This window comes from Lingula anatina, chromosome 10 (assembly GCF_051362555.1).
Source record: "Lingula anatina isolate TDL-2025a chromosome 10, LinAna3.0, whole genome shotgun sequence".
Lineage (NCBI taxonomy): Eukaryota > Metazoa > Brachiopoda > Lingulata > Lingulida > Lingulidae > Lingula > Lingula anatina.
Genome location: NC_141776.1, coordinates 3,117,012 through 3,133,256, shown reverse-complemented (window position 1 = coordinate 3,133,256; position 16,245 = coordinate 3,117,012). Strand labels below are relative to the sequence as shown.

The window sequence follows — 16,245 nt, the reverse complement described above, 5'->3', positions numbered from 1 at the left end:
TCTAACCGCAGGCAATTTCGTTTGTTTTAGACAACTATAATTCGACTTGGGTCGTACTTAAAAACTGCTAATTTCGCAAAAGGGCTGATTTTATATAATTTAAGGTTTAATGACAAATTTGTGTTTATGGTGGAAGAAGTTCACGCACTCAGGTGGGTCTTTATTCGAGTGCTGTGAATGATGTAGAAAATAGCGTACACATTCTCAAAATGGAAAGGCGCCCTATACGGCATTTACCCGCTAAAATGTTTTTTTCTTTGGCAAAAAGCAGTTGTTCTCCTATTCACGCATCATTACTTGATCCACCCCTGAACTTACATTCTGTTTTTTTTTTTTTTTTTGATTTGATTTTGTTATTTATTTATTTCTGGCCAGTCTGAACATGTTTCCTTCTTTTTTTAGCGGTTATGTAGATTTTAATACAGAGCATTCACAACAAAGTTGACTCGTGGAGTAACTAGTTCGCGGACCAAATGTGAAATCTGACGATGGATTCCTGCCTCCCACGTGCGCCGTCCCAGCGGGGGCAGGCAATTAAATCGCGGGTGGCGCCATATTTGATCCGCGGACCTGTTAGTCCGCAAACCAACGTGTTCTGAATGCGCCCTCTGATGAGTTTTCAGATTGTGATTTTATGTATTTCAGGGGAAAGAACATATTTTTTTCAATTTGCAGGATATTTCTTAATTACTACATTTAAATTATTTTTACTTTTTGCTATATGTACTTTTACATGTATTATTATTTTTTCACTTTGAAGTTCAATCGCGCGTTGCCAGTGGTTGCATGTTTAAACATTCCCAGAAGAGCAAAGAACAACACATCAAGCCGTCTTAAGGTCATATCAAAATATAGCAATTTATTTCCAGTATGTCAAATATAACTGATTCATCGTTAATATGTGTGGCTATAGTACACGGACACTACGGGGGGAGGTGCGGCCAACACAACTGGTTAAGGAGCAAAATTTACCACCAGACACATTTTGTGAAAGAGAAAAAAAATCAATAACGGTGTCATTATGACAAAAGTTGGATGGGTTGTTATCCTTTTTAACATTTCCAAAAGACTGTGCAAAGAAATTAATTATATATAAATAATAAAAATGAAAAAAAAAAGGTTATATTGATGACTAGCGCCATCTACACCGGTGTTTGTTAGTCAACGGAGGCATGTGCAACAACAGTGTGTGAAGATTATCTTTGGTTTACTATTATCTTTTTGACACCATCAAATATCCAAGAAAAACATTTCAATGTGTACACTTGCCTATCAAAAGGTAAGGAAAATGCTGAAACTTTTGGTTACATTCTAAAATCCAGAATCAAACCTTAACTTCGTAACTAACATAAATTCAAAACATCTATGGGGCGGGATCCCAATCACTTTCTTATAACGACATCTTTTCCGAATGAAGGTCAAGGTCAAAAGTGCCAAGGTCACCTGTTGCAAGGTGAAGGTCGACCGTGCTGATACATATTAATCCTAACTGCAACCTAGAGTCAAATTATTAAGTGTCCAATGATAAAACGTATTACACTTACAAATCATGTGAACTTGGAGGGAGTGATAGGCGAACAACGGAGGTGGACACATTTTAACTGATATAAACAGCTCACTACTTTGACAAACGGAGTTTGACAGAGAGTAATAATCTATATACAACACAAAATGATGGAGGGGAACTAGACCAGTGCCAAAACCACCAGATGTCAGCACCGTGCCACACACTATGGCGGCGGCATAGGGCATGACTCGGCATTTTGCACTGTGCTACTACACAAGGTTTCACTATGTACACGAAACTGTACAAAAAAATATCAATAATATGTAACACTTTAACATTTTACAAGCAAACTTCAATCTCAACGCAAACCAAATACAGGGTGAACACAAAGAGCATGAACATCAGTGGTGCAGGCAAATATAAGAAAAATATTCATCCTCAATTTTTTCACCTTCACCTTGTTCTCCTTTTAAAGTGAATTCAAAACATTTTTAACTGCCAAAAAATTAAAAATCTAACCTATAACACAGCCCTGCTGTCACCAAAAACTCTCTTCACGTACATGAAAACTCCGTTTTAGCCATCTTGGATTTAAAGAACAAAATTCACACCACTGAATGAGCACGAACTTTGTACACACCCTGTAACCAACAAATATCCCCCGCCCCCTCCCCCTTCAACTGGGTCACCCCCTCAGACCCACAGAATAAATTCAATACTCATGATTCAATATAAAAAAGAGCAGATCAACCATACACACTTTCCTTGGAAGTGGTTCTCTAGCATTTAAAATAACATTGTACACATCAACTTAGCTCGGCATGTGTGCCTGCTATCAGGTTCCATGCCTTCTCTATGCCTCTACATTATAAACACACTTTTTTATTTCATTATATATAATTTCTAAACGACCCTACATGGTCAGAACAGTAGTCGGCCATTTTTTATTGACCCGTGGTCACTTTAAGCTGAGATCAATGTCCAAGGTGTCTGGTTCTAACGACCCGTGGCTTTTCTCACCTTTTTCTTTATTTTTAAAAAGTGAAGCTCTGGTCATTAGCATAAACACACAGCTGGATTTTTTCCCCTAAGTGACCTACCAGATTGTGAATTTACATGGACAAAATCAACTGATTATAAAGTCAACCCACATGTAGCAACTTAAGTTGCCCTACATACAGGAACTTCAACCCTTTGCCGTTGGCAGTCCTTTCTCTCTCTTTTTCTTTTCCTATGTTACCACCTGATTCAAACTGAAGTAGTGTTTATGTGTTCCTTTCTGTGTAGGCAGCCAGTAGTGCTTATTGCGAAGTATGAATCCTTTGTTTGTTATAAAAATCCCTGATTCTACCTGCAGTCCTCCACAAAGGGGCCCTAACCATGTATTTCTTTTCCACACGAGGCTTGCCTGTCTGAGGAATAGTTCCTTCTAACCTTCCATCCTTCTATACATGTCCCTCCCTCCCAGGGCAGGAGGAATAAATGTATACTTCTATTGGCAAACAACTTCTCGATGCCTTCAATAACATTACCATGCAGCACTTTACACCATGCATCCACACTCTCTGAGGCACCAGTAGATGGCAGTGCAGTAGCCAAGATGATACCACTCTGCAGGCGAGATTTCCATCTGGTTTGGACGAACTGATTTAACTTGTCACCAGAAGGCAAGTTTCCATGTTTAATACATGAAAAACAAAGCAAAGGAATCCCTTTGCTTTTTTCTCCCCCCCCTGCAAACAGCTTGTCTTGGGAGATGTGTCCCGTCTGCTTACATGGAGATGTGCCTCAAATTCCTGTCTGCCTACATGGAGATGTGCCCTGAGATAGTTGCTGGCACGAGAACTGAGGTAGTCGCCCTAAAACAACGCCAACGCTGCTCCAACAGCCACTCTACTTCCGAAGATCTAAAACTACAACCTGCAATTGAATAGAATCAATCAGTATTTTGCAACAAAAACCCTGTGCTCTGCAGTTACACCTTTGCTCTGATTTACTATTTCTTTAAACATAATTGTTTAAACTAAACAGTGCCATTTTATAGACGCCATTTCTTCTTTATCTGAAGCTGCTTAATGGAGAGATATGGCTCACTTCCATTAAAATGCCGAAATCTGTGAGAACCACTAGATATAAAATCTAACTATTGTCTACATACGGTTCCGTCTGAGGCGCTGGCACCAACTTTATCCCCTCTGTGATTCCAACAAACTTCAAATATCCCTCCGCTGCCTCTGTAACTATTGATTAGTGCTCCAGACTGGAGAAAATTAATACAAAGTCCCTTTATCTTTATTGCTATTAAAGAACTGATAAAACATCCTTTTTTTATTGTTATCTTCAAATATGTCAGCACTGCAGCTTTTTTCTATAAACTGGGCAGTAAAAACTTCAAACTGCATTACAATTTAAATACAAGACCTAAGGATTTCTAATACAGGTGCAGTCTTTTGCTCTGGAGAGAAGTTATTGATCTGTATGGCTTATCACTGTTTTTGTTGAAATGGAAGACAAATTGCAGCCCATGCACAGTTTTCAAGGTTTACCATTGAGAAAAATACAATCTATCATAGCTGTTTGAAGTTATAGAGTATTTATGGTATTTAATTTCACACAAATTCTGCACATTTATACCCAAATATTTTATGAGAAATAAAATCAGATTCTAAATTATTCATATATGATTGACACACTACATCAATTCTGCTCAAATTTACAAAACAACTGTGTCAAAATCCACCCCTTACCTGCACATTCCATATATGGACACATTTATCAAAGGACCCACTCGCTAAAAACTTCCCGTCTGGACTAAAAGCCACGCTGTACACTGGCTCTTGATGCTTCGTCAGGGTGTGTATACAAATTCCTCGGTCTACATCCCATAACCGCACTGTGGAATCAAATGATGCACTGAAATAACAGAAATTCATTGTCTTTAAGGTAAAGAAGGTGAAAAAAGTGAATTGTTTTTGAAGAAATCAAACTTGTTCATACCATGTGAGGCATGTGATCAATCCACCACTCCCCTTCTCTCTCTCTCTCTCTCTCTCTCTCTCTCTCTATATATATATTTCCATTTCTCTCCATCTATCCCATATCTTCCTCATCTCTCTCTCTCTCTATCGCCCTTTCTCCCTCTATTTTGTCTCTCTCCATCTCTCTCTCTCTCTCTCCTTTTTCCACAAACATTGTCACACCTCTCACCTGGCTAATATTAACTGTGCATTCGGATTATTTGTTCCTGGCCCTGTGGGGCTCCATTTTATAGTGTAGATCTCTTTGTTGTGTGCTTGTAGATCATGAACACATGAATCCTGCTTCATATTCCAGATCTGAGAAAGAAACAATGCAAACATTCTAATCAGTTTTTTTTTAAATTGTGCAAAATGAACCATCCTCCATTTTCACTCCTGGTCCTACTTAACAAATTATGTTAGAACAGATTTGTTCATTTCTTCATCAACATCATGATTTTCTGCAATTTCCAATAGGGCCTTTTGAGAGTAATATTTCATTAATTTTTTCATTTTTTGTTGTTCCTTTTATCAAGAGCAGTTTGGATAGTGAAGGCACAAAAAGTGCCAAAACTGCCCAAACTATTTCACTCAACAGGTGCTCCAATAAAACCTAATTTTGAGTATTCTACAGCTGTCATTAAATATAAAAAGTTATTTTTTGCCAGATGTCAACACTGTCAGTCACACCAACAGACGTCACCAAACACCAAATTAACCCAAACACCCTACTTACTTTTAAGGTCATATCATCAGAGCAGGAGGCCAGGTAGTTGCCCTGTGGATCCCATTTGATGGCATTCACTTCATTCTGGAAAGGGGGAAAACACCATATTTTAGCCATGTTCATGAAAGTTTAACTGCTCTGGTGATGCTTTTGGAGTTTAGTATTTGTTAACACACATAACGATAATACAAAAATAGAAATAAACATTTAAATATACGTTAGTTACTGCAATGCAACTTTAATAAAAAAATAGTCTTCATTTTCACATTTAAGATTAAAATTTTGAATTTTATGTGCTGTATTTAAAACTCCATATGACATCAGCCACAAATGAACTTCTAACAGGAAGTTCTGGCATAAAACTAACATTCCAGTGAAGAATTTATTTATCATTTTTATAGTTGTAACACGAACTTTTCATTTACATTCCAATGATCTATTTTATTAGATTTATTTATTTATTATTATCATTATTTCGCCTACTTACTGTGTGGCCTTGGAATGTTTTAATTGGCTTGTCTACCCCTAGTTTACACACATGAATACACTGGTCTGTTGAACAGGAGGCAAAGCTATTGTTGGTCTGCCAGTCTACGTCCAGCGCAGGGGCTGAAATGGAAAACAATGATCTCTTTTTAAAATATAAATCAACCCAGACAACACTTATTTCATCCAGGAAGTAAAGAAACACTGAAAAATGAATTTGCAGTCCCTGGGGCATGGTTCACAAAATAACTAGAGCACAAAGAAATAGTCTAAACTTTTGAGACCAAAAGTTTGTGTGTGTGTGTGCGTGTGTGCATGCGTGTATGTGTGTAGCAGTCCCAACCCTTATTGTAAAACAGGCTCACTGTTTCATTTAAATGGACTACTTGGGTCAAATTGGACTAAAAATTTTCAGGCCTTACTTTTCTTGTGAAACAAGACCCTTATTTGGCCAATGTGGCATAAAGATTGAGAGCTCTTGTGACAATGAGGTTGTTTGAAATGTGTTAGTTGTGACAGTTCATTGTGTTAGTTGTGACAGTTCATTGTGTTGAGCTCAGTGTGCATCAGACAACACTGAAAGAACAGTTCTAGGAATGTGTTACACGTTTATAATAATAATAATAATAATAATAATAATAATAATAATAATAATAATGTTATTTTAAAACTATTACAGTGAATCTTCACCGGAGAAACAGATACCAAACTAAGGTTGACATTTTGAGCAATTCCCTCAACTTACCAGAATGAAAAGCAAATTGTTGCGTACAATGACCTGAACTAGCATCCCATATTATTGTCGTCTGAAAAAAATAAGTAAAATAATAATAATAATACTTACTTGCACCTTAAATTTAATGTCAATATTTGTCATTTCTTAAAGATATAGAAAGAAGAGTAAAGAAATATTACAGTACATTTTCAAGCAAACTCCAAATTATTCTCAGCTTGAGTACTAGTATTTTGTATTGATCCAACCATACGAGTTGGTGGCAACATTTATTATTTAACTGAAAAAATGACATCAGTGATAAGAAATAGGGGCCATCTATAATTAAGATAAACAGCAATATATACTTACTTTATCTACACCCGCACTTAGGATATAGTTTCCTTTTTTATTCCATTTTAATGCAAATATAGGTCCTTTATGTTGCCCTAGTGTGCTAACTAGTCGACCTGTAAGAAGACAAGTGCACATCATTAAACCTACATCAAATATGTCTTAAATATATGAACATGTAAGGGTAAAGATGCATCATTAAACCTACATCAAATGTATCTTATTCAAATATGCAAGGGTACACTCCCATAATGGGTTTACATGGACTAACCCAACTCTGTAGGGTTTCTTGCCCAGTGCAATCAGATAAGCAGGTTAACACGCCTCCTCCTAGCCTTAAATAGACAACAGAGAAGCTGGTGATAATGCGTGTAGGTTGGAAATACAAGAGTTGCGTCATTCCATTCATCTTGTTGCACTCACTCCCAGCAGAGTGGGATTGCCCAACGCGGACCCTTGGTGTCTTAGAACACATTCAGAACAGCAGACTAAGGGCGTATTCCCAGACATTTAGATCGATCTATCCCCGTGGGGAGTCTCACTAGATTACTGTCAGGTAATCCGGCTTAAATGTCCGTCCAGCCTACTACAAGCTGTAAGGGGGTAATTAACTTTCGTGCCCGCTCGGCTGACAGCTATTTAGCGTGAACCCCCAGGGAGTTAAGTCGATCTAGTTTGGATCGATCTAGTCTCTGGGAATAGGGTCTAACAGATCTGCAGATCAAATATGGCGACCCACTAAAAAGCTTGCGGCTTAATTTCTGATTAGAGACCGAATACATTCCCTGCGGGGATTACGCAACAAGCATTAAAGTGGGTTGGCCATATTTGATCTGCAGCTCTGTTAGTCCACTGTTCCAAATGCCCTCTTTAAGGAAATTTAATCAAATACTGAGGCTTATATTTAAAATAGTGGTCGCTAAGTTTCAACCCTAACTCCTCACAAGGCCTCATTTGGCAAGAACTGAAGATGCATCACCAGCAGTAGGGATTCGACCATAATTCTATTTTCAACTTAGTTTAAAACAAACTGGGTGAGTCAATAAACTTTTATTTTCATATTTTCCCAATACTAGTTAAAATTGCGGATTTCTTAGAATATAAACATTTGGTAACTGTGGCAATATTGTATTAGCACTGGTTAGCAGTCTTGCCATCTGCGACAGTATAATTGTATTAACAGTCTTAGCACTGGTTAGCAGTCTAACCGTCTATAACAGTTTTAATGTATTAGCAGGCTTAGAACTGGTTAGCAGACTTACCGTCTGTGCTCCATATCCTGGCAAAGCCATCGTAAGAACCTGTGGCTAAGAATTTCCCATCACACTGGAACGAAACCAGAAAAAAATTCACAGTCACGTTTACCACAGTCTACATCCACATGACTTGGCCCACACACATCCTTCTTAACTACACTAATAAGATTAATTTCACATAACTTTTTAATTAGGAACAGAACTAGTCTGTCTACAAATTCAACTGACAGACTTTTAGGAGTGTGCGATGCTGTGGAATTAAAGGTACACCACACAAAGCTGCAACCACAAATGGAAGCTCAATAAGTGTCTTCTTGATATCCTCATATCCATTTTATATATAATGCATAACATGACCTCTGAACAACAATTCAAAGGATTTTAAAGAACAGGGGCCATGGAGTACAATTAACATCAACTTTTTTCCTTGTAAAAAAAAAAAAAAGGCGAGATTGAGAATAAACAGAAAACTGAGAGAGAGAGAGAGAGAGAGAGAGAGAGAGAGAGAGAGAGAGAGAGAGAGAGAGAGAGAGAGAGATGAACAGAAACTAAATCCAATGGGAGTGATAGAAAAGGAGAAGAGAGGGAGCAAGGAAGATCAGACCACTTACATTCCAATCTAAAGAAGTAACATCCTTATTACTGGGAACTTCAGTTCCACCTTTCTGTATACAGTGTCTCAATACTAACTGGTTGGCACTGTTACTACTGTCATTCATGTTCCATATCCTGGCTGTTGAGTCACCGGACCTGAAAAACAAAATCACACAATTCATTTGCCCTCTTCCAGACTCCCTTTCTATTCCTTCTTTTTCTTTCCCCTCTGCAGAAGTTGAGAATAATTCATCGAAGATTGATATAAAGCATTTACTTCAATGCATGAACAACAGACAGAACCTTGCTCGTTATTGCACAGTACAGCTAGAAAGGTTATTTAGACTTTTAGCTCTTTTACTTGCCCTAAATGTGACTACAACATTAAAAGTTTTTATTACTGACTTCATTTAAAAATCCACTCTTATTTTGGAACAAATGTATGAATATATATCAATTCTAGCACCTGCATTTTGTGGACCAAGTTAAAAGGCATTGGAAAAGTTTCCATGACAATAAAAGCATATGACGTCTAAAAGTAATCCATTAAATTTTTTTTTCTTCATACTTATCACATTTTCTTATTAATATTTGCAATGAGTTGTTCACTTGAAGCAGAAAAGAAATCTTGTCATAAACATGTTGAAAAATCTTTCATAATATTTCATCACCCCACTCTCACACACGTGGTTCAACAACATCATTCTTTATATTTTAAATTGACAATTCTCTCCTTTCTGTGGTAGTTTTGTAATCACAACAAGAATCTCAGCTTACCCAGATGCTAAAAGATCATTGCAGGGATTCCATGCACAGATGAAAACCTCCGACTCATGCCCCCGTAATACCGTGGCTTTACTGGCTGGGATTTCCAGCGTACCGTCAATCTCCATTGCATCATTGTGATTGGCTAGAACAAGAAGGAGACAATCGTTAAAACTGGTACAATTAGTTAATAACCAAATTTAATTGACTTCTTCCTATTGCTCTTTTTTTCTTGCATTTGGAGGTAAAGAGCTTTTCATTTGAATTAATGGCAACATTCAGAACAGTGGACTTACTAGTCTGAGGATCAAATATGGCCGACACACTTGTACTTCCCCACGGGGAATCTATTCAGTGTCTATTAGCCGGTAAGACGGCATTTTTTTTTTAGTTTGTTGCCATATTTGACCCTCGGCCTAGTTAGTACACTGTTCTGAATGCGGCCTATGATAAAGAAAATCAATGTTACAAATGAATAAGGCTAGTGAACAAAATCAATCAATTTAAGGTATACAATCCAACTTTGAAACTGTCTTAAAGCCAAATCCATGTCCACATATTCTGCAAAGCTAGTTATCTTTCCAAATCAAGATTGTAAAAGTAATAAAACCCCTCAAATAAAAGCACCTGATGCAGCTTAACTTTTTTTAAGTCTTGGTGATTAGAAGACATGGAGGTCTCAGTGAGATGGGGCAGTCATTTAGAAATAAATTATTTAATTTGAAGTTGTATGAAACATAAGTGAAGGGACAAGTTGAGCAACAATTGCTGAATAAGAAGAAAACTGCTCATTTTTCTTTCAATTTGGTGGGTAAATCTGGATAAGATGCCTTTTTACAGAACTGGTTAAGGGAGAGGGGGGGGGAGAGAAATCAGTTTTAGCTCATCTGGGGCATCTTTCTTTTCAATGAAATTTTTTATTTCCAATACCCTTTCTCAGTGTGTCTCATAACCTGGCAGTACAATAGAAACCAATAGTCAGAGGAAATTCAAGTAAAAACACACACCAGACACAATACAAGTTTCTATTTTTAAAACCACATCAAGTTATCCAACATTCTTCCAACAAAATCACGCCATAAAGTGCAAAAGTGCACGTAGCAAATGGGGTTTTCCAGGAATTGTGATCCTGAGCGCTGGCCTAGATACACGGGAGTAATTCTAGGAATCAGGTCTTCCCAATTTACCACAACAGTGCCAGGAGTCATCTTACGTTCAGTAACTACAAACTGTTTTTCAGAGCCCCTGGGCATTTCAGTCAATACATACCTTTTGTAAGGAAGAACAGGGGGGCGAGGGCAAGTTGTTAAAAGAATACATATCTCTTTAATGTCAGGTAGGAAGCCACAAACACCTGAGCACGGAACCTTTCTGTTTCCAGTGGTTTTATGGCTGGGGGGGGGTCTACCTTAAAGGTGTGTGATATGATAGGTGTGGGTGGAGAGCAGTGGGTAAGAAAAAGGTAAAATAACGAGAGAGAAAAAAAAAAAAAAAAAAAAAAAAAAAAAAAAAACAGACTTGACATTATTGTACCAGGTTCAAAAATGTGCTCTGTATTCGAGGTCAGACACAAGAGCCCCTATATATCGATATGTATGTAAAACAATCCCTGTTCTTTTATGACATTTTCATGACGCATGTCACGATCAAAGCTTTCATCATTTTCCGAGAATTTAACCCAAACCCTGCATTTAAACCATGTCTCTGCTCAGATTACTGCTTTCATTATTTTCCAGGAATTTTACTGACACTTTCCTGGCTGTCTTCAGTTTCATCATTAAATGTCACTCACAGATTTCACCATGACAGTGAAGACGATACTTCTGGCCTTTTCACATTGAGCTTAAGGGACCATTCCCAGACCCTATCGTACTAACTATGAATCAATCTATCTCCATGGGGATTCCCGCTAAATTGCAATCAACTTAAGCAGATTAGATGTCTGTCAGGCCTACTGAAGCTGCTATGGGGTAATTAATTATTGTTTAGCTGCTTAAGCTGAAAGCAATTTAGCGAGGAACCCCTTGGAGATAGATTGATCTTGTTAGATCAATCTAGGTATGGGAACCCGTCTTTAAACATCTCAGTCATACATCTGTACTGGTATGTTTTTACCAAGTAACTAAGCTACAGGGGACTTTATTCTTTTTAAAATTAAATATACTTCCTTCTTTAAATTTCCTTTTACTGCGAATTCCATTTGTTCACATTATCATATATTAATATCAGCAGTGAATCTTCTGGCAAAAAAATGTAATCAAAATTGAGGATGTTATCTTTGACTTCGCTTTATACAATTCTCTCAAGGGAAAAATATATGTACCCAGCCTTTCTAATAACAAGGGAAATGAAACAACCTCCTCTCTCATATCTGTGAAGTAGTTTGAGTACAACTGTTTTGTTAGTTTAGCTTTACAGATAGTATACTACAAAATCTAAGCTGTAGGGGTCCCATGGTCACACATACTCCTGTAAATGGACTGTTACAGTACTCACATGCTGAACATGCAGTGAATAGGAGAAAATTGTACTCACATATTGAATGTGCAGTGTCGTCCCCGTTTGTATTGCTTGTTTCGTTTTTAATTTGGTGACTTTTGGCTGCTGCCTGTTTGCGTGACTCGACGACGTCTGGCATCACTGCGTCTATCAGGGATAACGATTCTATCACCCGTTCTGAGCCATCCTAGAAAGAAGTAGGGCAGAAATTTTAAATTTGAAATAAATTAATCAGAAAAATAATTACAGTCAATCATTATGGCATGAGTTATTTGAACATGCCACACTCGTGCTCACAGAGCTGCACATTCTTACACACATAAGCACACTGTAATATTTCACAGCCAGAACTTACAGGACTGAAACCTGAACCTAGTGGATTGAGACAGAACATACAAACCTAGGACAGAGTACAGAGATTGATAGTATGATAAGGAGGACCAAAAACCTGAACCTAGTTGACTGTTTGGCCTACTTCTGGGTTTATTTCATTACATGAACAATGAAGCTATTGGTTTGCTGATGCCATCCATGTTGGCCCAAGGGTGCACAAAAAGAATGCATTCACATCAGACCTAGCTTGAACAGAAATGAGCAAAACATCAGCAAAACATGGCAAGGTTATAAGATTCTATGCCTCCCTTATCGTACCATAGTAACATCAGGTTGTCTGGTTGCACCGAATACCACAGTTTGGACTAATTGCTCTGACTAACCTCCCAGACGACACACAGCACAGACTTGTACTTTAGTAAACACCCAAAACATTCAAAATTCCAGTGAGGAGTCTAATGAGCAGATAGCATGCTTACACAGACTGGCTTAATTTCCATGCACATCCCGTTTTTATTGATTTAAGAAGATGAATGAGAGCACGATGACCTCATTAGCATTCTGGGTCGTTTTTTGTCGATAAAGGAAGACGGGATGATGACCAATTTATAGTCAATTCGTGGCAGATTCTGCCTGGATCTTGAAATCTACTGGGGCATTGTCAATATATTTTATACTCTAGGAAACTTTTTAAGTTTTATTTTGCATACTCATGCAATATTAGTTAACTATATACTTTTTTCCCTCTCTTTCATCTATGACCCAGGTAAAAGTTTACTACCTATCAGAAAATGAAGCACCAAAGGCCCATAGCAGACATAAATACACCAGAAAAAATATCTGGATACCCTAAGGAAGAAAACCAGCAGACATTCCTCTCTTTATTCTGCAGATGGAGGCAGTATTTATTGGTAAGTGGGCCAACTTCACCTGCATTCTGATAATGACAAAAATCAAGTCAAATATTAGGCTGTTAAAATACATACATACATGTACATGCAGGCAAATGACTACTTCAGGGCTACTTGACCAGCAGTCTGTGTGCTTACTGCCAACTCACCTATCCATGGAGGAGCTATTAAGTGACAGCTGGGAGGCAGAAATCTGGGTCATCAGTCAATGACCACAAACTAGGTCAAGGTCAGGTTTCTCTGGCTAACTTAACACTGTGCCAGGGTGAAATACGCACAAGGTTGAGGATTTAGTGTTTTGAGTGCAGGGCTATCTTGCATTGAATTTGCCATGAATTAATACACCCCCCCCCCCCCCCCCCCCCAAAATGCAAATGAAATCTTAAAATGCTGGGTCAGAAATTATGAAACATTCTATGTCAGTAAGTTCAATGTTGTGCATGTTAAAAAACTATTATCTTGAATAAGCTAGTGAAAGCTATTTAAATAAGCTAGTTGTTTGGAAAACTGAAGTTATTACCATAATGTTTTTTTATTGGGTTTTATCTTAAATCTACCCAATGCCTATTTTTATAATGGAATAGGAGGCAAAACTTATTTTTTACTAATTCTAACTTACTTTACAGTCAATTTCCCCTCCAGTTTAATCTCCTTCAGGTATTTGCCAAATGGGACAAGAAGCTGCCATATTACTATTAACAATCCAATAACATATATGATGGTATTGTATACCAGCTTTTTATGACCTGTTATTCAAATACCCTATCTTCTCGTGTGACCTATTTCTGAAGGTAGATCATTTTGTAACTGTGTTCATTTCCATGACATACCGTTACACACATTTATGACTATTATCAAACTATTCCCCCAGACTTGTTCTGACCGTCATTGTCTTTTAAACAACTATCAACCTGACCACAGTTGGGCTACATTCAAACTAGGTCACAAGATGGCCCAAATTGAAATCTGAACCAAAGATGACCTAAATTCAATTATAGGTCACACAGGCGACCTAGATAAAAGACGGCAGGTCATTAACTGTTCCCATTCAGAGCCAAATCTTGGCAATATGATGATAACCAATGCAAAGGGCAAGGGGATATTTCACATACCATGTGCCTGGCATTTGTTATTTAGTTCTGGTGTACGGCATTTGATATAGCAGTCGGTGCACACTGAGCGAGGTTTAGAGGTTTATCTAACAGCTAATGTGGCAGTCTCTCAGGGACGGAAACCACAACCACGCGTTTAGGTTCATACAGGAACACTGCACGCATTTTGTTCGTTTTTTTTTTCCTTTTAAAAATGTGGGCAAGTCATCTCAGAGTGCTTCTTTTCAGGAAAAATTTCTATTGAAATGTGAGCAGACAGGGCCTGATGCAGTTAAGAATGTGCACTGGTGTGTGTGTGTGTGTGTGTGTGTGTGTGTGTGTGTGTGTGTGTGTGTTGAGGGGGGGAGGGGGCAGTTCAGACAGGATCTTACATGGACCGAAACTTCCTTCCCATGAAAACTAATGATTAAAATACCTGAAATACAGCGGTTTAGAACATGGCCCCTTTATGCCATCCTTGGTCTACTCTCTTTCTAAGCCAATACTGCCATTAGCACTTGCAACCAGAGAATATGGCAGTGTGTCAATATGACCTAAGTACTCGGACAAGGCCTGCGTCTGTGGCTGAACAGGCTGCACCAGGGGACTCTTTCCTGCTTCCCGTATCATTAAAATTTAAGCAGTTCAAATTCTGGCCTCCATTTAGCGGAAAAGATCATTTGTTAAAATGTCCTCTTGCCTTCAGATAACTAGCCACTCTCTTGGTATCCTTGATTTCTTCTACAATATTTTAGGAATAATTTAACATTTTTATTTATCTTATTATGATTTATCCATTTTCTTTCCCCAATATCCCTTACCCAAACATAAAACTTTTCATCAACTGCATGGAATAAGAAAGGATACAAGACTGAGAGGATTTTACCAGTTGTGTCTTTCTAATAAGTTTAAAATAGTTTTAGCCACCACTAAGCTGAATCTAATAGCCCAGAAAGCACTGAACTCTACACACATCCAAATCCATACAAGAAAGCCCAAAAAGGGCCCTACTTTATGGGAATAAATAGTGACTGTGCACATGGTACAAATTACTTAACCAGACACAAAACAGCAGGGGTTTCATTTTTGCTCCAGTCTCACCCCTACTCTGTGGGTGAAATGATAGCAAAACCAGCACTAAGGCCACACTTTTTTATTTTTATGGATGACATCCTCTGGGGACCCCAAAGTCGGTGCGAGCGGGCGAAAAAAAAAAAACAGTCCAAAAAAAAAAAACTGCTTAAGAAAAGTTATGTTTTCAGTACACAGCTGGAAACACTAATTTACCACAGAAACACGTATCAAACTAACAACATGTCTTTATCCATGCTCTCAAAATATTAAAGCTTTGTGAATAGGGCCTATTTCGTAGAAAGGTAAAAAGTCATGAATATATATGCTGCATAATACCAAATCTATTTAAGGTTATTTCATGCATTCTGTTGGTATAGCATCCAATAAAACAAATATCAAACTAGAGGATCAGAGAGGCGATACCGCCTCCGGATATTGTACCACCAGCTGGAGTAAGCACATTCGGATGGGTAGTGATTTTCTAGAGAATAGGCCTATTGGTTTTCCTTGAAATGTGTTATCAGTGTTGCATATATGCTGACAAAAGAGGAAACCTATGGGCAACACTGGGCATATCTCTGCTAGTTTTGAAGATATGAGGGGCAAGAAAATATTCAAAGTTCAGTTCATGGTGAACAGTAGGTCAAAGGTCAATTTCAAGGTCACAGTTTATGACTGCCTATTCAAGTTCAAAAGTAACTATGGGCATTTCTTTGCCAAGTTTGGAGATATATAGGCCAGAAAATATGCAAAGTACAGTTCATCATAAAAAGTAGGTCAAAGGCCAATTTCAGGATCACAGTTAGATAGCCAGTATATGACTTCCTATTGAAGTTCAATAGTAACTAATGGCGTATCTTTGCCAGTTTAAGAGATATAAGGGCTGGAAATTTTAGTTCATGGTGAAAAGTAGGTCAGA

At 37.9% G+C, this 16,245-nt stretch overlaps 1 protein-coding gene across 1 annotated transcript in view; it reads right to left on the bottom strand.

Moving 5' to 3' along the window:
* Positions 1 to 833: 833 nt before the first annotated feature.
* Positions 834 to 16,245, bottom strand: part of LOC106170074 (F-box-like/WD repeat-containing protein TBL1XR1) — a 30,013-nt gene continuing 14,601 nt past the window's right edge. Inside the window, exons 4-15 of the mRNA XM_086997209.1 lie at positions 11,954 to 12,104; positions 9,431 to 9,563; positions 8,671 to 8,809; positions 8,066 to 8,129; positions 6,822 to 6,919; positions 6,483 to 6,543; positions 5,739 to 5,860; positions 5,261 to 5,335; positions 4,715 to 4,842; positions 4,255 to 4,420; positions 3,666 to 3,767; positions 834 to 3,427 (exon numbers count right to left, since the gene is read on the bottom strand). Coding sequence (XP_086853335.1) covers positions 3,401 to 3,427; positions 3,666 to 3,767; positions 4,255 to 4,420; positions 4,715 to 4,842; positions 5,261 to 5,335; positions 5,739 to 5,860; positions 6,483 to 6,543; positions 6,822 to 6,919; positions 8,066 to 8,129; positions 8,671 to 8,809; positions 9,431 to 9,563; positions 11,954 to 12,104 — 1,266 coding nt within the window. The 3' untranslated portion in view covers positions 834 to 3,400. The remainder of the gene's footprint in view (positions 3,428 to 3,665; positions 3,768 to 4,254; positions 4,421 to 4,714; positions 4,843 to 5,260; positions 5,336 to 5,738; positions 5,861 to 6,482; positions 6,544 to 6,821; positions 6,920 to 8,065; positions 8,130 to 8,670; positions 8,810 to 9,430; positions 9,564 to 11,953; positions 12,105 to 16,245) is intronic.